Source organism: Cavia porcellus, unplaced genomic scaffold (genome assembly GCF_034190915.1).
Source record: "Cavia porcellus strain 051 isolate PalLab524CR breed Dunkin Hartley unplaced genomic scaffold, mCavPor4.1 scaffold_23, whole genome shotgun sequence".
NCBI classification, from domain to species: domain Eukaryota; kingdom Metazoa; phylum Chordata; class Mammalia; order Rodentia; family Caviidae; genus Cavia; species Cavia porcellus.
Genome location: NW_026947506.1, coordinates 52371748 through 52395147, shown reverse-complemented (window position 1 = coordinate 52395147; position 23400 = coordinate 52371748). Strand labels below are relative to the sequence as shown.

The following is a 23400-nucleotide window of genomic DNA, read 5'->3' as shown; positions in this document are numbered from 1 at the left end:
GGCCTTCAACCTCAGATTGCAGACCATTTCCTGTGGCCACCTTTGTAGTCAGGGTGCGGTGTGGGGGGCCTGGCTTTCCACGGTGGTAGCAGTTGACTTTAATCATTGAACTGTTCTTGGAGTCCTGTGAATCAGAGTTAGCATCTGTTCTTTTTTGTTTGTTTGTTCTTTGCTTTTTGTTTTGGTACTAGGAATCGAACTCACAATCTGGCACTTCCCAGGCAGGTGCTTATGCCACTGAGCTAAATCCCTGGCCTTGAAATTTCTTCTGTCAGATTAATCAGACTGCCACCCTTAATCTCAGTCTCAGTCTCTAGCTAAGAGGAAAATGCAGACAAACTTTCTGCCAAGCCATAACACACATCGTGTGGGGTCCAAAACCAAAGCAGTCCTTCCCTGCAGAACCCTCCCAAGCCTGGTCTTTATCGGTAGGATTTCTATCTGCCTTCTGATCTCCTGAGCTCTGACCAGAGTCTCCCCTACAGAGCAGCCTAAGCTGTACAGCTCTATGCATTCGGGCGACATCTCCAAGCCTTTCCAAACTCTTTCCACGAGCCTCATTCCCAAAGGCTCTTGAACCACATGGTTAGGTACAGTCACAGCAATGACCCCATTCCACTTGTACCAAATTCTGTCTTGGTTACTTTTTTCTCATTTATCGAGACAAAATACCTGACTCCCAAAGTGAAGCAAGGAAAGGTTTATTTGTTTTACAGCTCTTTTGGTGATCCACACTCAGCTGGCTCTAAGGCAGGGTGGCACGGCTGAGGGGCAGACATTCTTGGTAGCCACAAACAAGAAGAACTAAAGGGAAAAGAGGAAAGTAGGTCTCCCCCCTGCCTTATATTGTATGCAGGCTCCGCCCCTGGGTGGGTGCAGCACTCACACCACCAATCCCAGTGCTAGACAATAAACCAATCACAAAGTCTAGATTCAGCCACCTCTACCTGCATGAGGCATGGGGGGACGCCAAACACAAATCATAGCATATACATATATATAATTTTTGTTTGTTTTTCTCTTCCTTCTTTTCTCCATTTCCCCATGCTAGTTTCTCTTTCCTTTAGAAGGTTCTTCCACTTCATGATATCTAGTATACATTTTGAATCTTATTTATTCTTTCAGCTTCTCACAATAGGGAGACAATACAGTGTTTACATGTGTGCATTTGGTTTATTTCACTTATGAATATAGCCTGAATGGTACTCATTAACCTATAAAAGTCTCCAGTTTACCTTTCTTTATGGGTGACTGTTATTCCATTGTATAAAAAGACCACATCTTTTTTTATCCATTCCTCAGTTGATGGGCATTTGGGTTGTTTCCAAGATCTGGCTATTATAAACTGTGCTACTTTAAACATGGGCACACATATGTTAGTATGGTATGATGCTTTTAATTCTTCTGGGAAGATACCCAGAAGGAGAATAGCTGGGACAAATGGGACCTCCAATCCTAGTTTTTTGAGCAGTCATCACACTGATTACCATAGTGGTTGCACCAGTCTACACTCCCACCAACAGTGAAGAAGGGCTCCTTTACCCCACAGCCCCTCCAGCATTCCTAATAATTTCTTGATCCTGGCCATTCTTTCTGGAGGGAGATGGAATCTCAGTGTTGTTTTAATTTGCATCTGTTGAATGACCAGTGATCAAAGCCAGGATTGTTTAAGGTGATAACCCTTTTTTTTTTTTTTTTTTTGTCTTTTTAACAGTACCGGGGATCAAACTCACGACTGCTTGCTTGCAAGGCAGGCGCTTATGCCACTGAGCTAAATCCCCAGCTGATAATCTTTTTCTAGACTCAAATGTCTGTCTTTTTCTTGTACTGCAACTACTTCTAATAAAAAATATGTCAAGCCAGCATGTGATCACCTGCCATATAGTAGCTTTTTAAAAAGGCTTCCTTGATGTGCATGGTATATCTATGTTACTATACTCAGACACTAAACGGTCCAGACAATGTCATGCACTAACCTTAGAAGGGAGACAGTATAAAATTCTAAGGTACATTTATAGGCCACTATGCTCTTCTTAAATGGCAGCCTATTAAAAGTTAACACATTAGGTGAGAGATTTCTTTGTGTCATTTAATATATTGTGATAAGATAGAGATGTTGACCACACAGGCTATTCTGTGCTGAGGTGAACATTTAAGTTTGTTACAGAAATATTGTCATGGAGCCAGCTCATGGTGCACAACTGTAATCCCACCACTCTGGAGGCTGAGGCAGGATGATCACTGTAAGTTTGAAGCCAGGCTGGGCTGCATAGTGAGTCCAGGCCAGCCTGAACTACACAGTGAGACCCTGTCTCAAAATAATAATAATAAGAATGATAATAATAATAATGTCATCATAATTGCCATGTTTTTTCTGTAAAGTTTTATAACTGTCTGTTAACCTTCTGCAGAGACTCAACTACCAAAACAACTATGATTGATAGTCCTCTGTCATATTATATGCTTCAAAGTGTTTGATATCCAGATGAAATTATAATACTTAAATTCTCAGCCCCCACTGATCACTTCTGGGTGATCAATAACTGAAGTACAGAGACCAGAACTGGAAAGGAAATTGGGTCAGGGATACAGCTCAGGAGCACAGTGGCTGCTTAGCAAGTGCAAGGTCTGAGTTTGATTCCCAGTTTTTAAAACAAAGGTAACTGGGCTAGAAAAAGCAGCCAGTGTTTTGGCTCTGGCCCTGCATGGTCAACGAGCACCTGAGACATGAGAACCTTTTGCTATGAGATCTTACAACTTTGGTGAGTCATCTAACTTCCTGAACAAGAGGAATTCTGGACCCCAACAGACTAAAATCCACAAAGGTGTAGTGTGCAAAAGGAGAGTCACCCAGAGAAAAAGTCCCCCATGCTTACACAGTGAGGGTGTGACACATAGTGATGGCTGAGGAGCAGAGAGGCTCTGTGCAAGGTTCCAAAGTGACACTGGAGGAGACTAACCAACCTTGACAGACAGCAGGAGATTAATTTTAATTAACCCATGTCTCACTTTAACCTTGTCTTAAACACCCAACTAAAAAGGATAACCAAAAGATATACACTGCAGTGCCATAGTACAAAGTTAGCTACAGAAAGAGACTCCGATCGCTGACCCCTCCAGGCAGCTTCCAGCTCCACTGCTAGCTGACTATGGGTCATTAGAAAAACTCTGATAAAAGCTACAAAAGCTTGACAAGAGTCTTTAAGTTCTTTAGTTAAAATTGTCTTGTAAAACCACCAAACTCTCCATTTTCTTACAGCTAAAACCAGAGGAGCTAATCACAAAATATCAGACTTCATCAGTAAGACAGTCTAGGAGCCGATGGTTACAGTTACTGTTCCAAGCCCTGAAAAAGAGTTTCTGAGGGTCAGGGATTTAGCTTAGTGGTGCAGAGCCTGCTTGGCAAGCGTGAGGTCCTGAGTTCAATTCCCATACTCACCTGGCTCCCTCCCTCCAAACAAACAAACAAAAACAAACCAGATTATGGACTTGGCTCTTTCTTAAATCTGCCTTTTGGTTCTGCTGCTTATACTCTGGCTACATGTGCTTTAATTTCTTGAAAAAATTGCTTGTTCTTGTCTAAAGGCTGCCAAGCTCCACGTGATCATGCAGAAAAAACCAGTGACAAACGTGCTGGACTCCTTCACTGGATCTACCAGATGGACCTTGTTGAGAGCATTATATAGCACACTGAGGCCTTAAATAACCATACTTACTGGGCCTTAAATGACAACTCATCTGATCCCTCTCTCCTAAACAACGAGTTAACATTAATGAGGCAAGCCATCCTTCAAAAGCAGATGGCCTTAGGTCTGCACGGCAGCACAAGGGAACACTTGTTCTGTTATAAAAACTGCATGCTGTGTGTGATTCCTGATCCTTCTGTTCATATCTTGATGGCTATACAAGGCGTTAGATGACAGGTTAATGCCATGTTGGATTCTGAAACTCCCTGGATGTCTTTCTTACCATCTCTATGGGAGAGCTACTACTGGCTCTTCTTGGTAGGGATATTGTTGCTTATATCCATAATAGCCTTATTGATCTTACTGTTTGGCCCATATATATGAACTGCTTTCTCGCCCTCATCTTCTCCAGATTTAGCAGCAGGTGTCTCTAACTGCCCATCACAACTATGACCAACTTCAGCCTGAAGAAGCCAGAATGGTCAGCGCCCCTCTTGACAGTTAAGGATCCCACTTCAGAGAGGAAATATTATAGACAGCTAAGCCAGGCAGAAATATTAAGGCAGTCAGATAGGCCTTGGCCCTTGAGAGAGCCAGGACAAAGGTGAAACACATCTCAACTGTGGCTGGATGTGCCCTACCAAATGGAATGGAGCTGCCCACTCTCCTGGCTTTTATCATAATGGTACAACTGTGACTCAGCATGGTGGCTCTCAAGCCAAAGACAAAATGAGCAGCCTTGCTTATCTCCCTGAAGGACAAACACCAGGCTTGATGAAGCCTAGAGAGACATTAGTCATTTTAATGGGATGACCAAGACTTCTGGACCCATCTTTTCCTAGGAAAAAACTTCGTTATTTCCATGAACCTTTGTTACAAGACTTATTTCCTCATCGGGTCACTATTATCTGAGTGACTATATTTATTTATATCCTTCTTGGTTAGTCCCAGCTCTAACCCACATTGTACCCATGTGGGTACTGCTCTTAAAACTTCCCTAAAAAGTGGGGTCCTCAGGCAACCCATTTGGGCCCCCCACTGTCTCTCAGGAGCTATATCTCTTCTTCTCCAAATATTTCCTGCTCTTAACCTCTGCTGTTCCTAGTATTCATTCTCTGATTTTTAGAGAACAGCCATCTCACAGATTGGGAGTGTAGTATTTCAGTATTTCCTTTTTATCATATTTGAAGTTTCTGATATCACGCCTGTGATGTAAATCATCCCTGTATCAACATCACAGGTTACTCTGGGTCAAGTTATAATCAACCTGTAGGATTCCAAGTGCAGTCCCTTAACTAATACTGACCTAATGGAAATACAAGGTAGGTAGCAAGAGGATGTAGCATGGGAGGAACAGAGGCATTTCTGGAAGGGGTGGGAGGGAGGGGCAGAGTGTGCTGGTCATTCTTACATGTTTTCACGTTGTTTCTCTGTGTTTCTTACATCATTTCAGTTTGCCACATCATTTCTCAGTGTTTGTTACATTCTGTTCCTCACATTGTTTCTCTGAGTTTGTTATATTGTTTCTGTTTGTTACATTGGTTCTCTCTGTTTGTAACATTGTTTCTGTGGGTTTGTTACAATGTTTCTCTCTTTTTGTTATATTGTCTCTGCATGTTCCATGGTTTAAGCTCACTGGGTCAGATGGTGGGAGTTACAAAACAGCTTTGAATTAATATTTACTTCTGGGGAGGTGCAGGCCTAGTTATCCTGTCTCCATCTCTCTGTCATCTCCTCCACCACAGGCTTGGTCACCTTCTCTCTGTTCTGATGACCTCATACCTGGTCCCTTTTTAATTGCCTAGCAATCTCTACCTGACAGCTATCTGCAATAATGAGATGCTGATCATCCCTGTTCTTTCCTCCTGTACATTCAAATGCACAGCCTTAATCTCAGGAACCCTCCACTTTCCCAGAGTGTACTGCAGGTGAGCCATTTGTGGAGACAGGTGGTCAGGGGATTTCAGGCCACAATGGTGGGTCATAGGCCTCTATGGCTGGAGCCTGTATGATAGAGCAGCCTTGCCAGGGTCCCAGGGGAGTGTGGCTGAGTGACGCCACATGGGACATAGAGAGGAACCCTGTGCCCTACCAAATGGGATGGAGCTGCCCACTCTCCTGGCTTTTATCATAATGGTACAACTGTGACTCAGCATGGTGGCTCTATGACCTGCTGGGCTAAGGGACACAGTGTTCTCATTTCCCTGCTATGAAGGGTGTTCTGGAAACCTTTTTCCTGGGGCTCCTGCCCCTCTCAGGAAGGAACATAGTCACTGGGACCCTAGGGGTGGCATCTGGCCCTGGGACTGGGGCAGGCGAGGCTGCTTGGGGGAGAAGCCACTCACACTGCTGGGAGGATTTCTAGGAGCTTAGCTTCCCCAGGGCCTGGGGCCTTCCATAGTGTAGTCAGGTCTTCGGCAAACCCCACCCCTCTGGAACAGTGTTACATCTCATGAAGAGTGTCCCCAGGCCTGGGACACTGACCCAGAGCCCGCCAGTGCCTGGTGCCTCCTTGGCTGCGGCTGAGGTGGCCCTGGGTGAGCTGGTGGCAGACATGGGTGACGTGGGGTTTGCAGGTGAGGCTTAGAAATGTGGGACACAACTTTATTTCCAGTTTGTCCCATCTGCAAAGGTGATGTGACAAAATTGCTCAGAAAAGTCCTTAGTTTCCCAGGAGGAGGGGCACAGGGCAGCTCTTGGCTTCCCCAGACCTCACTCCTGGGGCAGCCAGTTGGACATCTGGGCCACCTCCAGCCCTGCCCTCCTGTCCCTGGCTGTTACTAAGGTCAGCAGACAAAGACCATCTGCGGGGAGAGAAGAGGCCTGGGCTCAGCCTCCGCATTTGAGTGTCAATTGTCACTGGGAATGAGCTACAGTTTGGCTGGATTAGCTGTGTCTGAGTCACTTCCCTTCCCCGGGCCAACGCTCTCTGGCTTTTCCCCAAGCTACTGGGGACTCCCAGGATCAGGAAGGTCCTAGAAAAAAATGGAAGCTGGCAGAGAGCTCCCAGGGACACCGCTGACCATAACCAGCCCCACCTTCCTGACCAACCGCTGCCACACTGGGTCATGGTTCTGGTACTTCTCAGCCAGCAGGGACACCTCCAGACAGACAGTATGACCTTGGATGTCCCAGAGCCTCTGCCAAGCAAGTATCCCCTGTCGCAGGACAGGTAGGGACCACTGCTGGGACAACAGTGGCTCAGGGAGGACTGAGCCCCGTGAGAAGCCGAAGCAACTCTTGGGGGGAGGTGAGGAGACAAACTTTCGGTCTGCACCGGACGCGTCCTGCAGGGCGGGCCAGGTCCCGGCTACGGGCGGGGCCGAGCGGTGACCCCCGGGCGGGGCTGGCGACTGCAGAGGGGAGGGGCGAGCCGGCTGGGATTGGACACCGCACGCGCCTGGTCCCCGGGGCTCAGTGGCCGCGCGCTGCCGGGGCTCAGTGGCCGCGAGCTGCCTAGTGCTCGGCCCCTGGAGCCAGGTCTCTGTCCCGTGTGTCGCTCGCCATCCTCTTAGGTAGCGGTGAGTGGGGCGCGGGTGGGCTCCGACTCGGCGCTGGCTTTGGGGGACCCTGGCTTGCCCCAGCTAGGTCCTGCTCCCGGAGATGAGGTTGCGGTGATACGGGTCGCGTGGATGTGGACGGGAAGCGCGCGGGAGGTGTGAATGGGCCGTGCGCTTCTTAGTGTCACGCTCTGTCGCTGAGCATGGGGTCCCCGGCGTGGGCCCTTGGGGCGCAGTTGCTGGTCCAGCGCCGCAGACCCCACGCGCCCTGGTGAAGTCGGCTGATGACTGATGTTTCGCCCCACCTGCCTTTCTGTGCGAGAGGCCACACGGTTTCACTTTCCTAGACCGCTTATTCCCCAAACCTCCGTCCCTCCGGGAGCTCCAAGGGTGCACCCCGGCGATACTGACCAAAACGTTGCCGCACGAAATACGACTTTACGCTCACCGGTGTAGAGTACGGATCCGTGCGCGCCGGCACGCGGGTCCCCAGCGGACCCCTCCGCGATCCTTCTGCTTGGCCACCTGTTCTTAGGCCTGGAGTCCGGGCTGCGGCCCAGCTGGCTGTCGCCGATCTGACAGGGGTCTTTCCCTGCAGGGCTGGAGAGGTGACTTGTGTCACGTATGTGCCCCTTTCTCCGCAGGGCCGGCGAGGTCACTCGGGTCACGCGGCCGGAGCCTTCCCGACTGCTTCCTGCGGCTGATTCACAGCTCCTCCACGCCGGCGGCTGCTCCGAGGGTGAGTTGCAGGGAACAGTCGGCAGCAGGAGGAAGGAAGGGGCACCTCCCGCAGGGTCTGGGGGCGCAGTACAGGCGGGGAGCTCGCCCTGTCCTCCATGGTCGCCCACCGTCTGCCCTCTTGTGCCTCAGTTTCCCCCCTTGCTGGTGTACTCGGGCTTCGTGGGGCCATCGGTCCCATTCATTTTCTCGGAAAGCAGGAATGTGTCCAACTGCGAGCCCTGCCCATCAGCCCAGCCGGCCGGCCTTTGTCCGTCCTGCCTTTCAGTTGGTGGGTGCAGTTTGTGTGGAGCCTGCGCTGTGGCCAGGCCTTCCCTTCCCTCCCTTCCTTCTTGCCAATCTGCCCTTGCTTACTTCCTTTCTTCAGAGGCCAAACGGACCTCCTGTCCCTTTGCGGGCCTCCGGAGCCTGCTGGTCAGTGCAGGGTTATTATTGGGCACGAATTGCACTCCTGGATCTGGGCGCCATGACATTGTCAGTGGGATGTAAAGGAAGGTTTTAGCTGAAAAGGCCACTTTTTTTGTTTTCGTCAACACGCATGTGGTTGTGTTTACTGAATGTAAAATCGACGCAAATTCATTAAAAAAGAAAAACAAACAAAAACTTTTCCCCAGATGGAAACCAGCTGTATAACTGACCTGATTTTCCTGCTTTTTAAGGCTAAATCCTGACATTTATTCTCCTTCTCTTCCTCCTTTTATTTCCTCCTCCTCTTCTCTGAGTCATTCAGAGAAGACACGTTTATTACACTTGTGTACACAGGTAAACGACCTATCTGATCTTAGTTTATTGTTTTAAAACTGAAAAAGAAATATAACCCTTGGTGTAATAAGTAGGGTGTGGTATGGAGTGAGTGGGGAGCGGGCACCCCGACCTCCCCCAAGGAAGAAGCTCTGGGGGGAAATGTGTCCCTCCAACCTGCGCAATATCAGACACTCGGGTTTGTGCTCCCCGCAGGCAAAGGATGGATTCTAAGGGACCACAGAGGTGAATCGCAGGAAGATTTCCTGCTGGGTGTAGGAAGAGGGAATGGGATCAGCTCCTGAGAGATGGGAGGGGTCCCGAGAGATGGGAGGGGTCCTGCATGGGCTGCTGAGGGGCCCAGTTCTCTGAGAAGGTTTTATAGAGCCCAGGGGTCAAGTGATAATCAACCAAGGAGATTACAAGAGTATCCACTGGGGGCTGAGGATTTAGCTCAGCAGCATAAGCGCCTGCCTTGCAAGCAGGCAGTCGAGAGTTCGGTCCCTGGTACCGATTAACAGGAAAAAGACAAAAAAAAAAAAAAAAAAAAAAAAAAAAAAAAAAAAAAAAGTATCCACTTACTTAATAGCTATCCAATAGTAGCAAAGACACAGCATCTCTAGTCTTAGTAGTTATAATCTTGTCTTCAGTCTCAGCAGTTTCAGTCTTAGTGGGTGGGAGGGGATAGCCCATCCCTATGGGGTCAAGGTTTATTTCTGTGGGAAATCTCAGGAAGGTGGTGCCAATCTCAGGCTTCCCCCAGGGAAGTGTGTGAACCTTGCTATGGTGACTTTAATCTTCAAATGGGCCTCAAGCCAGATCCAAACCTCTGCACTGGCTCCTCCAGGGCCAGCCCTGTCCCTCGGCCTAGAATACTCCTACCTGATGTAGCCGGCTGTACTACCCAGGGGCAGTCCTGCAGGGTAGGTGACTACCCAGGGGCAGTCCCACAGGGTAGTGGGCAGGTCCTTCTGCACGGATGGCTGCCTTAGGCATAGCAGGCTGGAGAAAACGTGCCTGGAAGAATGCACAGGCTTCCCAGGCTCTGTCGAGTGGGTCTCTTGGTTTCTGAAGTCCCCTGCCCTCTGTATCTTCTCTAAGTGCTAAGGTCAAGAGTGCATGGAGGAGTTGTCTGGGGCTTCAGAAACTGCAGGGCCTAGCTGGGCCCTGTCATGTGTCCAAGTGACACGGGAAAGAAGCTCCCGCCCTGCTACAAGGTCTTGCTACAAGGTCTTGCGCTCTAAAATCCAAGAATGAATTTTAGGAGCAATGGAGGTCAAGAGCAGAATATATTTACTGGGGGGAAAGAAATCTTCTGCCCCAGGGAGAAACAGAGGGGTCCCGAGTGGGTTGCTGAGGACCCTGACTTCTCTAGGGATTTTTATAGAGCAAATTCACGATATAAAGTGGGTCTAAGGTGGGAAAAAAGGGGAACTCACAAGGTGGGCATGAGGTGGGGCAGGACTGTGGTAATAAGATTAGGAATATAATCCTCTAGTTAAAATTGATTAAATCAGGATCAAATGGGGAAGTGAATCTGGCAGCCAGCAGCTATGAAATAAGAGGGGCTCTTTCTGCCTTCCTCAGGGTGCCAGAGACCTACTTAGAATATCCATCCCTGATGCTTACCCCTAGGAAGTTCATGGGTACATTTGATTTATCTTCTGTCTTGGGGCCTGGCCCACAGTGTCTGTCTCTGTCTCCCCCACAGTTGCAAGCCATCTGGTCTTCTGCACTGGCTCCTTCGAGGGCCCAGCCCTGTCTGATCGCCTAGAATGTTTCTACCTATCTCAGCTGCCCCTAACATCTGGCACCAGGCTTTACTAAAGACACAGGGAGGGCCCAGGAGCTGGGATCTAGCTAGGTCTGCCTTGGTGGGGGTGGGGGTCCTCCAGGGAATGATGCATTGTGACATCTTTGACCAGATGACCTGGTTTCTTCTGCTTACGTCTATTCTTGAAAACTGGGCTGCAGATCATAGATTGCCAGCAAAAGCCGCAGAGTCTGTGTCCAGGCCTTTGCTGATTCCCTCCTGGGAGTGACCTTCTCTTCTGTCTCTGCAGTGTCTGTGCGGTGTGGTGGCTCCCAGGCTTCTGTCCCCCGGGGTGACTGCCGCATTCCTTTCTTCCTGAGTCCTGAGGAATTCCCAGCATACTTCGGAAAGTTTATTAGGCAGAAGTTTGGTGGGTGGGGCGGACGTGGCCTTTCACAGGGGGAAGCCAATGTGCAGGTGAAAAGAGGCTCTAGCCACAGAGCAAAGAAGTCACTTTGCAAATAAAAAGGGAAAGGTGAAACCAATTTGCAGGTGAAAGGAATCACTCGGCCCATCATGTCCAGGGAGAAGGGAAAGCCTGCTGTGGCACTTTTCATCTTATAATTTCCGTCCTCTCCTTTGACTTCTCTGTTTCCTGTGCCCCCCACCTCCATGCATGAAGGACAGAAGCCCCCGGGCCCTGTTTGCTCCCTGCTCTGGCTCCAACCCCAGTCGCCTGGGTGTGAGGGAGCTCAGGCCTCACTGGGCTTGCCCTGCACAGCGTCCGGGCCCGAGCTGGGCCTTTCCCTGGCTTCTCTGCATGATCAGTGTCTACTGCTGGGGGAAGAGGAGCTTCTCCTGATCCACAGTAATAGAGCGGTAAAGATTACACAGGGGGAGACCACACACTTCCGTTTGTTTCTGAGGCAGGGTCTCCTAGTGATTCTGGCTGGCCTCAGCTTTCCTCCAGTGGCCCCTGGGGGCTGAGTCTGGGAGGTTTCCCAGCCAAGCAGCAGGTGGCAGAGACCCCAGAGAAGGGAGGGCTTGGAAGTCCATTCAGTAAAATCAAATAGGTTGGGAGAAAAACGTCCAGGAGCCGCAGTAATAGTAGCTCAGTAAAACTGATTCCCGGGATAGAAGCTGCCACCCTGCTAGATGTCCGGAATGAGTTCATGTTCTCTAAAACTGAAGAATGAATTTTAGGAACACAGAGGTTAAGAAGAGAATACATTTATTGGGGGAAAGAAAACTTGTCTGAGAGAGAGACAGAGGGCGCCCTTTGTGGGTTGCCAAAGTACCCTACCTTTTTAGGGACTTTTTAAAAGAACAAATCTACAAGGTGAGGTGGGTTCAGGGTGGGGAAAATGGGAAATGGCAAGGTGGGTATGAGGTGGGACAGAGCCATGGTCCACCAGTAAGATTCTGAGGGTAACTGCTCTTGTAATTTTGATTAAACCAGGATCAATGGGAAGTGAATCCCATAGCAGGCGGACCTGTGTGCAGAATGGGGAAGCCTTCTGGCTTCCTCAAGGTGACTGACACCTCGTTGGTCCCTCAGCTCTTGATGCTTATCCTCAGGAAGTAGATGGCTGTGTTGTTTGATCTTCCATCTTGAGGTCTGGCCCTCAGCAGGAGAGACCTCTGTCTCCTCCAAGGTTCCAAGGTTTCTGGCTTTCTGCACTGGCTCCTTCCAAGGCCCAGCCCTGTCTGACCGTCTAGAATATCTCTACCTAACTCAGCTGCCTGGGACAAAATGATTTAAAAGAAATTAGAAATGCCCGAGAACGCTGAGTAGATGAACTCTTCTAGATTAAAACAAGATAGAAAGTCAGACTGCACCGGGGCAGTAGTGATTCCAAGTCTCTGTCTGTCTGTGGAAGCTGTGCCCCTCCTGGCCTGGAAGGGGTCTCTTCCCGGCCCCTCCATGGACCCTGGCTCGTTCCTGCTCCTGCTCCTCAAGTGGCCCCTTTCCTCTCCTCGCCTCTTAGCTCGGCACAGCAGTGGCCCGCAAGGCTGTGTGGCCCTTGGTTCCCGTCCGCCGAGGCGCTGGCCGATGGGAAAGGTTGGGGTCTCCGTCTCCCGCCTCCTCTTTTGACCTGTCCGTGGGTGGCAGGTGATGATGTTGTTGATCTTCTGGATCCTTTTGTAGTGCAAGGGGCCTCTGATTAATCAGGCCCCAGTTCCCTGGGGAGCCTGACATCCGGGACGCCTGGGTGCCTGGGTGCCAGTCACCATGCTCAAGCTGGGGCCTTTCCCAGGGTCACTGAGAGGTCTGAGGCTCACTCTGCCAGTGCAGTGGGGCAGGCAGGGCCTCTCCATGTGCAGGGCTGGGAGAGGCCAGGGAGGAAGGAGCCCGGAGTTCCAGGGGACTCACTTCTCTGCTGGGCCACCCAGGGAGGCGGCAGGGCCCTGTGTGAGCCCGAGTCGGCTTCCTCTCCCGTGGATAAGTGATCACACCTGCGATGGTGAAAGAACTGGAGTGGGACGGGGCCCGGATCTCGGAGCCCCACGCCGGGTTTCTGCGGAAGCTGGGTGGACTGGATCCATCTCCTGGGTGCTGCAGGAAGCCTAACTTGATGCCCTGGGTTCTCCCCACCCCGGGGGGCACTGCAGGACATCTTGCCGTGGCCACACACAATGTGGAAGCCGCCCTGACTCTGTCTGCCCTGTGCAGGAGTAGCCTGGGTGTGACTGTGGCCCCTTCTCATCAGGAGGGAGGGCCACACGGGGCCAGGGAGGTGGCTCAGTGGTGCCGCCTTTGCCTGGCAGGTGTGAGACCCTGGGTTCAGTCTCAGCATCGAGAGGAAATTCATCTTCTCTTTGCTGGACATCTTGACTTTGCTGGACAGCGGTGGGTCGGATTTTCCAGAGAGCAAGGAAAGGTTTTGTTTTGCAGCCAGCTGCTACCATTTCTCTGGTGCACACCATGCACAGAGAATGCACCTGACCAGGAGGGGCCTTTGGGTTTTATCTTGGAGGTGGAGATTGCGGCTATTCAGAGGTGAAGATGGGCCCTGAGGACGGGTGCCCCTGCTCACCCTGGTGGCGCCTTCTGGGATCCACCCTACTCTCCAGGGTACAGGGTGGGGAGGCACGCAGGGGATCTTTGCTAATTTATGAGTTGTTTGTTCACTTCACCTTGGCTGTGCTGCAGCTGAGCTCTGCACTGGTTTGTCCCACAGAGAGGCAGTTGGGGAGACTTGACTTCCCGAACCCCACTAAAATGACTTCGGCTGTGTGTAGTGGTTTTTGCTCTCCAGAGCTTTGTGGGGAGGTAGCTGCTGAGTCCCACCGACCTTGGGGCCTCTCTTGCCCTAGGCTGGATGTGGTGGTACACATTTGTAATCCCAGTGCAGGAGGATGGCAAGGAGGAACACGGTCTGGACCATTTAACAAAACCCAGTCTCCAAACAGAAAAGTGACAGAGGGCTGGGGCTATATATACCTCAGTGTGAAGGCCTTGGGGTCACCCCTCAAGAATCCTCCCCAGAGACCTCTCTCTCTCAGGGCTTTGGTTCTCCCTCAGCCTGCCCCTTCCCCTGCCTGCCCTCCCGCAGCCCCCAGAAGAGGGGAGTTGGAGTCCTTAGGGGTGATGGTGTGGAGTCCACTGTCAGTGGCATCGGGCCTGCTGCTGCGCTGGGCAGCCAGGAGGTAGACAAGTGCTCTAAGGAACTTGGGGGTTTCTGGGACATTCTTCCCCCCATACACATGCCATGTGCAGACGCACACCTGCATCACCCCTCACAGTGTTCTCAGGAGGACTTTTCCCTAGGTCTTGCCTTGGCCTTGGCGATGGCGGCGACAGGCACTGGAGCGCAGGAGCTGGAGAACCATCACAGGTGAGGCAGCCAGGCCTGAGGACCCCAGGGGTGGGACTCTGAGGGGCTGCGGGTTCAAATCTGTCTCCAGGTGTCCCACTTTTGTTAAACAAATCCCCTGCTCGTACTCCCATTTCTCTCCATGTAGCCCAGTCAGGTCTCAGACTGGGAGCAGTCCTGCCTCAGCCTCCCACATGCCGGATTACAGCCATGGGCATCACACCCAGCTTCTGTTTTGTCTCAGAGTCGTAAATGCTTCCTCTTTCCTTTGCAGTTTGCCTGAGCTCTGGGCTCTGAACATGTTAGGCAAGCGTTTTGCCCACGGAAGCAGCTCCTCCAGCCCTGCCCTAATTGGGTTGTGTTCCATGACTCCACACTGAGGTTTAGACATCACTAAGAAAAGCCAGCATTTCTTGATTTCACTCATTTCCTGCCTGGCGTTTATTTAGTGCCAGGGATGGAACTAGGCCCTTGAGCAATGGTGAACTCAAGCTGTCCCCTGAGCCTGGACCTTTTTTTCTTTCTCTTTTGGTTTTTGAGACAGCTTGCAGGGTTATCCATCCCTGGCATGCCTGTCTGAACTCCCTGTCCCCAGGAGTCCACGGTCTTCAAAGTAAAGCCCAGAGGTTGCATGGGGTGGGGGCACTGCAGGGCTGACACTGCTTTGCGCTCCTGTGGACTGGGGCATCAGGGCAGAGTGCTCGGAGGGAGAAGGAGAAGCGGGGACCTTGCACGAAGCCTGGCTCGTGATCCACGTCCCACACTGCCCTGCACCCCACACCTCAGCTTTCTCCTTTCCTGCCAGCGAACGCCCTGTGCAGCTGTGTAACCCCCATGTGGCGAGCCTGAAGGAGGATGTGCTCTACCACTTCAGCCTGGGCACCGGCACACACGACCTCCCAGCCATGTTCGGGGACGTGAAGGTGAGGGATACAGGCCTGTGGGTGGCCGAGCAGTGATGGGTGGCTGGGCCTTGATGGGATGTTTCCTGAGTCCTGGTGGATTCTCACTCCCAGCAAGAAAGGAACTGATGCTAAGTGCACTTGCAAATTCAGTGCGTCATGGAAACTACCTAAAATAAACTCCCGAACCAGGAATGATGGTGCATGCCTGAAATCCTAGCTGTGGGGCAGGCTGAAGCAGGAGGGTGGCTTGAACTCAAGAGTTTGGGGCCAGCCTGGGCAATGTAGAAAGACCCTGTCTCCATCGGTAGAACAAAACAAAACAAACCAACGCTTCACTGAGAGGAGAGGGAACTACAGCACCTTTTAAAGACATGCAGTCATAATAAATAGAATTTATATTGTATCTGCTTGTAATTTCCGATGCATGTTGATGCTTAGTTGTTTTAAAGACCAATTTTGCTGGATATGGCTTTAGTTTGTTTTCCCTATAAAGTCTCAAATTCCTCAGTGAGAATTATCCTAAACAGAGACCTTAAAAAGAGCTTAGTGTATTTTTCATTGACCTATAGTAGCTGTCTGTTTGTAGGACATACTATGATTTTTTTTTATGTACCAGGTATCAAACTCTGACCTCGAACTTGCGGGGCAGGTGCTTGTGTTGCTGAGCTAAATCCCTGGTCCCCTACAGTGAGGTATTTTAATAGATGCCTTCAGGGGCTGCTGATCAGGTCAGAGTGTGTGATCCCCAGGACACAGACCCTAGTCACTTGGAGTTTCCTCTCCTGACTGTTCTGAGATACGCAGCTGCTTGTTACCCTACAGTTACTGGACTGCTGACCCAGGGTTTTCACACACAGTCCATGGGCAGCTAGGAATCAGAGTCACCCAGATGGTGGAATCCAGTGCTGGCACAGGGCTCACAGTTTAACAGCCGAGCTGTGTCCCTTCTGCTGCTGGTAGTGTTGTTTTGGGAATACTGGCTTCAAATAGTGGGGCTGCTTTTTTTTTTTTTTTTTGTCTTTTTGAGGTCTCTATCCTGTTTGGGCTGGCCTTGAGCTCACTTTGCAGCGCAGGCTGGTCTTGAACTTGCAATGATTCTCCTACCTCAGCCTCCCGAGTGCTGGGATTGCAGCTGTGCACCACCACACCCAGTTGGGGCCTGCTTTTTATGCCCTCTAATTCCCTAAAATTCCATTCATTCTATTGAGCTATTAAGCTTCATTACCATTATTATTACTATTACTGTTATTATTGCTGGATTAGTATATGGTGAGTTTTTAATTCCAGGCTATAGAAATTTCATGTTTAAATTATTTCTGTTACCTTCAAACTGGCTTATCGTCGAAACTGGCTTATTTACTTTTTATTTTTATTTTTTTACAAAACAAAATGTTTCTCACATTGATGCTCTGTAAATTAAGGTTTTTGGTTCTCTGAGCAAGATCCACCTGAAGGGTTGAACCTCCCCGAACCCCCAGTACCACTCCCAGTACCGTGGCTCTCTGTGCAGTGACGCCTCGGTACCTGGTGACTGGAAGGAGGGAACCACTGGGGCCCATTCACAGCGGGGCTCTGGGGCTCTGAGGCTCTGGAGGAGGGGGCGAGGAGGGGGCGGGACAGCAGGGGGCCCCGGGTGTGTCCAGAGCCAGGCTGTACCGCCACCCCATGTTGCCTGAGAGTTTAGCCCGCCTGGCCCCTTCTCTGCTTCCCGGGACCCCGGAGCGCTCCTGATGGTCTGGGTCCTTCCTGCAGCTCTCTGGCGCTTCTAGCAAATGGCCAGGTGACCCACTGCACCCTGCGGGGATGCAGCTCTGAGGCCCTCTCCGTGCTGTGTTGCAGTTCGTGTGCGTCGGGGGAAGCCCGTCCCGCATGCTCACCTTCATCAAATACGTGGCCACAGAGCTGGGCCTCGGCCGCCCTGGGGATGAGTACCCCAACATATGCTCGGGGACTGACCGCTACGCCATGTACAAAGTGGGCCCGGTGCTGTCAGTCAGCGTGAGTACCCACCCGGGCCTCTGCACACGAGGCAGCTGCCGCCTCATCGCTGGGAGGTGGGAGGTGGAGAGCGCTGGAGAGCGGGGGACCCTGGACTTGGCTCCTGCTGCTCCGCACACAAATCCCAATGCAAACAGGCACAGCTGTCTGGGCTGTAGGGGTGGAGGGGCAGGGGCAGGGAGGGAGCAGGAAGGGGAGGGGGCTATGCTGGGCCAGGGCTGGGGCAGGGCCAAGGCAGGTGCAAGGGCAGGTGCAGGGAGTGCGTGCCTGCCTGTGTGTGAGATACGGTAGCCAGGGATGGGCTGAGCGGCCCTGTGAGAGCCACAGTGGTGTCCCAGCCTGCCCACCCCTCAGTCACCTCGTGGTCACACGTTAGTTCCTGAGCAGCTGGGCACCACCAAGGTTTTCTGTTGCCCAGTTTTGCTGTCCTTTGCCAGCGATGCGGTCCTGGAGATGTGCGTCCCGGCTCTGGTGCCTGGCACCATCTAGAGGCTGCGGGCGGCCCTGGGTTACAGAGTGCAGAAGCCTCTCCTGGGGAGGAGGACTCCGAGGCGAACTGGAGAAGAGTCCTCTGCCCCAGGCTCTGTCTCGGCCTCAGCACCGCGGGGTCTTGGGGAGGCGTAGGGTGTTAGCAGAGACGGTGACGGCCGGATTTGGCACAGGGGAGCATGGAATTCACCTGGTGTTGGGGCCGAGGGACTGGCCATGTCCCAAGGGGACCAGCTGCTGAAGCTGAGCGTGTAGGGAGAAGAATGAAGAGGTGAAACTCCAGCTGGTGGGGTGCGCATTCGTGCAGGGCTCCAGTGGCAAACAGGAGCTGTTTGTTACTCGGCAGTAGCTGCTGCTAACTTCCTGCGGAGCCTTGGGTTGCAGAGGCGCTACCCATTCCACAGTGCGTGTGGACCAGCGGGCATCAGGAGTAGGACAGCTGTGTGTACACATCACGGTTCCTGAAGTGCGCACGGGTTTTAGGCTCGTGTTTTGAAACTTGCCTTCCCTTATCCCCACCAAGAGCCTTTTATTTATTTATTTATTTATTATTTTTTGGTACTGGGAATTGAACTCAGGACCTTGCGCTTCACTGAGCTCTATCCCTGGCCCTGTGAAGAGTTTCACAGATTGATGGGCAGCACACAAAGTATCACCCGGAACACAGGGGTCCCCCAACCCACAGCAGGTGCACCCCAAGGCTCCTGTAGATGCCAGACGCTGCAACTATAAGGAAGCCCCGTGTATACCCGGCTTTCCCTGTGTGTTTGTGGTTGTGCTGCAGCCTAAGGAAAAGACGAGGCCTAATTTGATGACAGTAGCTAGCAATAGACTAGCACGAGCGGAGGACAGGCCAGGCCAGGCCAGCAGTTCCACACGTGTGGTGTCTCCGTGCCGAGTGGGGCCTGCCGGGGGACACAGCGCACCCCTGGGGCTCAGCCTGGCCGTCTCTCTCCTTCAGCATGGCATGGGGATCCCCTCCATCGCCATCATGCTGCACGAGCTCATCAAGCTGCTGTACCACGCCCGGTGCACCGACGTCACCGTCATCCGCATCGGCACCTCGGGTGGGATCGGTAAGGCCGGGCCTCGGCAGGGCGGGGGTGGGCTTGCCCCCAAGTGTCCCCGCTGCGGTTTTGCTCCAGGGCCGCGTGTGGAGGTTAACGGGAAGTGTGGAAAGAGGCCGTGCGCTCCTCTGTTCTGCACCGGGCTCCTGGCTGCGCCCTATAGCACATCCTCTTCGGCTCTTCCTACTTTGGTTTTCATTTTCTCTTCTGATTCCTCCTTCCCTTCTGCCTTCTGCTCCTTCACTCAGTGCTCCACCCCTTCCTGCAAAGATTTGAGGAACTGTATGAGAAAATCTTAAAGAAAGAAAGAAAGAAAGAAAGAAAGAAAGAAAGAAAGAAAGAAAAAAAGGCTGAGGCAGGAGGGATTCCAAGTTTGAGCCCAACCGGGAAACTTAAAAAATGTAGTGGGAGCCAGGTGTGTGGTGCTGTCCTGTAATTCCACCACTTGGCAGGCTGAGGCAGGAGGATATTTGCAGGTTTGAGGCCAGACTGGGCTACAAAGTGAGCCCAAAGCCAGCCTGAATGCACAGGGAGACCCTGTCTCAAATGTGTCAATGCATAAGAGGCTGGGGCTGTAGCTCCATGCAGAACCTTGTTTCAGTCACCAGTAGTGGAACAAACTGATGATCAGAAATAATTCTGGGAAGTGGGTAGATTTTGAAACTTGCTAAGTAGCCCCATAAAGTGGGCACTGTAACGAGAGGGCCGAGCCCCTCATTGGTGGGTGTCACGGATAATATGTGGTGAGTCACCCTTTCCAATCCCTGAAGGCCATGGCTGGGGACAGAGCCTAAGGGCTGGTGGCCTCAGTGCCATTTTGGGAGGGAGTGGTGCTGCAGGTGCCCACAGACCCGAGCACATAGGAGGCCAGGCAGCCCAGCACCCCGGCGGTCCCCCAGAAAGCCTGTTCAGTTCAGAGGGCAGCTGCTCACATTGCAGGGTTCGCCCATGGGGTCCTAGAACTTCAGACCTGGGGGACCACAGAGGAGGCTGGGAACTGACACCCACCAATGAGGGGCTGGACGCTCTCACTACAATGCCCATTTTATGAGGCTACTTAAGGCTGGAGCAGCTGGGAGGGGAGGTTCACTGACCATGGACACCAGAACAGCTGCAGGGGTTTGGCTATTGGCCACGTTTTTGTTGGTTTTCTGAGACAGGGTATTGTTCTGTAGTTCAGGTTGGCCTTGAACTCACTATGTAGCCCAGGCTGGCCTCACAGTGATCCTCCTGCCTCAGCCTCCTGAGTGCAGGGATTATAGGCATGCACCCCCATGTCTGGCTGGCCACATTTTCAACTTTTTAAAAAATTTTTAAAAGTTTTTTTTTTTTTTTTTTTTTTTTTGCAATGAAATCCTGCTGTGCTCCCCAGGTTGGTTTCACAATTTCTTGGGCTTATGCAATTCTGCTTCTTCAGCCCCCAGAGAAGCTGTGGCTATAGGTCTGCACCAGCCTATCTGGCTCTTCTGCTCCATCTCCTCGTCCTCCTCCTCCTCTTGCTTTTTTTCTTCTTTGTTCTGGGAACTGAACCCGGTGTGCACTGAGCTACACTCCTAGCCCTTTATTTTTTTGTGTTTATTTTTGAGCCAGGGTCTCCCTATTCGATTCAGGCTGGCCCTGAGCTCACTTTGTAGCCCAGGCTGGCCTCCAACTTGCAGTGATCCTTCTGCCTCAGCCCCCCACCTGCTGGGATTACAGACAGGCATGAGCCACCATGGCTGACTTTTTATTTTTATTTTTTGAGACAGGGCCTTGCTCAGTTGCTGAGTTGTCTGGCCACGGCCGGAGTCTGACTCAGCCTCCCAGAGCGCTGAGGTCCCAGGTGTGAGCCACCACACCTGGCTTCAGTTATCTTTTCAGCCTTTCATGGCAGCAGCTACATTGGGAGCTCCAGGAAGGTCTGGGCGTTTCCCTTCTTCCTTCCTTCTTCCTTTGGGTTGCAATACTACAGTGTTGCAATTTGACAATGTTATGTTGTAATGTGGTTCAGCAGAGGGGTGTGGATCCTGGCCCCTGGGGCTGTGGGAAGCAAGACCAGTCACAGTCTGCAGGTCTCACACTTGGATGTGAGCTGCTTAGCCCCACAGTCAGAGGTTGAAGCAAGGGTCCGCAGGGCCGGCTCCAGGGTCCTGCTCACTGTGTAGTCTTGTGGTGGTGGGGGGTACAGAGCATCTCTCTGGAGTCTCCTTTTGGGGACACTGAGCCCATTAATGAGGGCCCTGCACTCATGACTTGAGCAGCTTGCAAAAGCCCTGTCTTCTGCCACCATCACTGCCGTGGGGTCAGGGTTTGATAACAGCTTGTTTTCTGTCTTCTTTGTGAGTACGGGGGAAGAAGCCAGTGCCTTACACTGAGTGGCCTTCCCAGCCACTTATTTATTTAGAGATAGGGTCTGATTCAGTTGCTTGCACCTCTGACCCTCCCGGCTCAGCCTCCTAGAGGGCTGGAGTAACAGCTGTGGTCCCACCAGGCTTGGGTTCAGTGTACAGATCCTGAGAACCTGCACACTGAGGCCAGTGTGATGGTCCAGCCATAAAAAGGTGTCATAAAGCGAGGGTAAGGAGCGGATCTGCGTGAAAACCCGCAGACGGAAGTGCTGTGGAACAAACCGATAAGTCGGATTAATAGCCGGACCCTGGCACTGTGTCCATCTCGAGGACAAGCGGCGGGAGGGCAGTCCCCGAAGCCGGGGTTCTCGTGCTGCTTCCTATGCTTTGTATCTGCTGTCAGCAGACGAGGTGCGCTCACCGAATGACGCCGGCCGCCTGAGCGGCAGTGCCCAAGGTGGTGGAGATCGCGGTCCGGAAGCTGCAGGTCGCTGCCCCGCGGAGCCCTGACGCCTGCTCCCCTACCCCCAGGTCTAGAGCCCGGCTCCGTGGTGATCACACGGCAGGCCGTGGACGCCTGCTTCAAACCGGAGTTCGAGCAGATCGTCCTGGGCAAGCGCGTGGTGCGCGGCACGGACCTGGATGAGGCGCTGGCGCAGGAGCTGCTGCGCTGTGCTGGGGAGCTCAGCGAGTTTGCCACAGTGGTGGGCAACACCATGTGCACCCTGGACTTCTACGAGGGTGAGGGGCCAGGGTGGGGGCCGAGGGTGAGGGGGCCCAGCCTAGGCGGGGCATGTAGCGGTGGGCGGGTCCGGCGCACCCAGTCAGCCTGCGTGTGGTCTGCGTGTCCAGGCCAGGGCCGGCTGGACGGCGCCCTCTGCTCGTACACGGAGAAGGACAAGCAGGACTACCTGCGCGCGGCCCATGCTGCGGGCGTCCGCAACATCGAGATGGAGTCGTCAGTCTTCGCCGCCATGTGCAGCGCCTGCGGCCTCCGAGGTGGGCAGCGCCGGGAGCCGGGGTCCTTTGCGCCTGCTCCTTGGTCCTGGGGAACCTGGTGCTGGCTTCTCCCTTGACCTGGCCCCAAAGTCTATTTCGTTTTTGTCCTTTTTTGAGACCAGGTCTCAGCTAAGCAGTTCAGGCTGGCCTTGAGCTCACTTTGTAGCCCAGGCTGGTCTGGAACTTGCAGCGATCCTCCTGCCTCAGCCTCCTGAGTACAGGGGTTACAGGAATGCATCACCACGCCCAGCTCCCAGAGTCTATTTCTGAGTGAAATGGCCCCTGCTCCCCCTCTGACTGCCACACAAGATGTGACAGCCTCAGCCTTCCGTCTGCCTCAAGGTCCCAAGTTCGCTTGGAGGAAAAACTCAGGGCAGCTCCTGAAGAGTCACATTCCAGAGGTGCTCACGTTTCACGCCCCCAAACAAGAAACTGATGACAGAGGCAGAAACCCAATTTCAGGGCGGTGGTGGGAGCTCCCTGAGCGCCTGGTCCCTGCTGTCTGTCTCCTAACACACCGCCTCTGGGTCAGCAGGCCCCGGGGCGGGAGGGGAGGGTGGAGTGGCTTGGGGACCCAGCCCAGGAGAGCTCACCCTGATGCGGTGGCTTTGCACTTTACAGCGGCAGTGGTGTGCGTCACCCTCCTGGACCGGCTGCTCGGGGATCAGATCCGCAGCCCACACGAGGTGCTGGTCGAGTACCAGCAGCGACCGCAGCGGCTCGTGGGCCACTTCATCAAGAAGAGCCTGGGGCGGGCCTGAGGGCCCCTCGATGGGACCAGATGGGGCGGGCTGCCTACAGATGATACCGCTGGCCAGGGCCCCTTCGGGTCACCAGAGCACACTTCACACCAGGGCTTGGGGATCAGGCTGCCGTTCTGAGGAGAGGAATCGTCGCTGGATTCCCCCAAGGGCTCTCGTAGACCATTTCAACTACTGTATGGTGATTGGAGTTTTTTTTTTTTTTAATCTTCCAGAACATTCTGCCAAATATTTGAACTCTTTTTAAGAAAAATGTAAGACTTTTTTTAAATGTAAGAATTTTAAAATTCTATGCCATTTATGTGAGTAAACGGAATTTGATAACCATGGCAGCAAACTCATTTCCCGAAAATCTTGAAAATCCCCCTCCCTTGGGTCTGGGCATTTAGCTCAGCGGCATAAGTGCCTGCTTTGCAAGTGCATGGAATCCTTGGGGGATGGAGACCTTGCCTCTGTGGGTGGGAAGGTCCCTGGGCTCAGGACAGGGTGTCAGGGTGGACTGTCCAGGGCTCTCGACTCCTGCTGACCCTTAGCTTCTCCCTTCAGCTTCAGTCGGGTGGACGGGGATCCAGGGGCACTGTCTGTCTTTGGTGAGGTTCCCAGCTCAGGGAAGTTTGC

The 23400-nt window shown here is 52.6% G+C and overlaps 1 protein-coding gene across 3 annotated transcripts; it reads left to right on the top strand.

Annotated features, from left to right (window-relative positions):
* The first annotated feature begins 6835 nt into the window (after positions 1-6835).
* Positions 6836-23109, top strand: Upp1 (uridine phosphorylase 1). Of its 3 annotated transcripts, none has more exons than XM_003465823.5 (9): positions 6836-6858; positions 7831-7925; positions 14191-14257; positions 15042-15159; positions 16981-17139; positions 18590-18704; positions 21554-21763; positions 21875-22021; positions 22643-23109. In XM_003465823.5, the coding sequence occupies exons 3-9, from the start codon at positions 14211-14213 to the stop codon at positions 22780-22782; spliced, it is 936 nt and encodes a 311-aa protein (XP_003465871.3). In that variant the 5' UTR covers positions 6836-6858; positions 7831-7925; positions 14191-14210; the 3' UTR covers positions 22783-23109. The 3 variants fall into 3 exon arrangements, with proteins under 3 accessions (XP_003465871.3, XP_013003659.2, XP_013003660.2); XM_013148205.3 differs by lacking the exon at positions 6836-6858 and adding an exon at positions 7044-7201; XM_013148206.3 differs by lacking the exon at positions 6836-6858 and adding an exon at positions 7050-7207.
* The last annotated feature ends 291 nt before the right edge of the window (positions 23110-23400 follow it).

Excerpts from the sequence above, each read along its gene's own strand:
- Upp1 (XM_003465823.5), top strand. The coding sequence starts at position 14,211 with ATGGCGGCGACAGGCACTGGAGCGCAGGAGCTGGAGAACCATCACAG. Across the intron at positions 15,160-16,980 it reads CCATGTTCGGGGACGTGAAG|TTCGTGTGCGTCGGGGGAAG; the intron begins GTGAGGGATACA and ends GCTGTGTTGCAG. Across the intron at positions 21,764-21,874 it reads CACCCTGGACTTCTACGAGG|GCCAGGGCCGGCTGGACGGC; the intron begins GTGAGGGGCCAG and ends CTGCGTGTCCAG.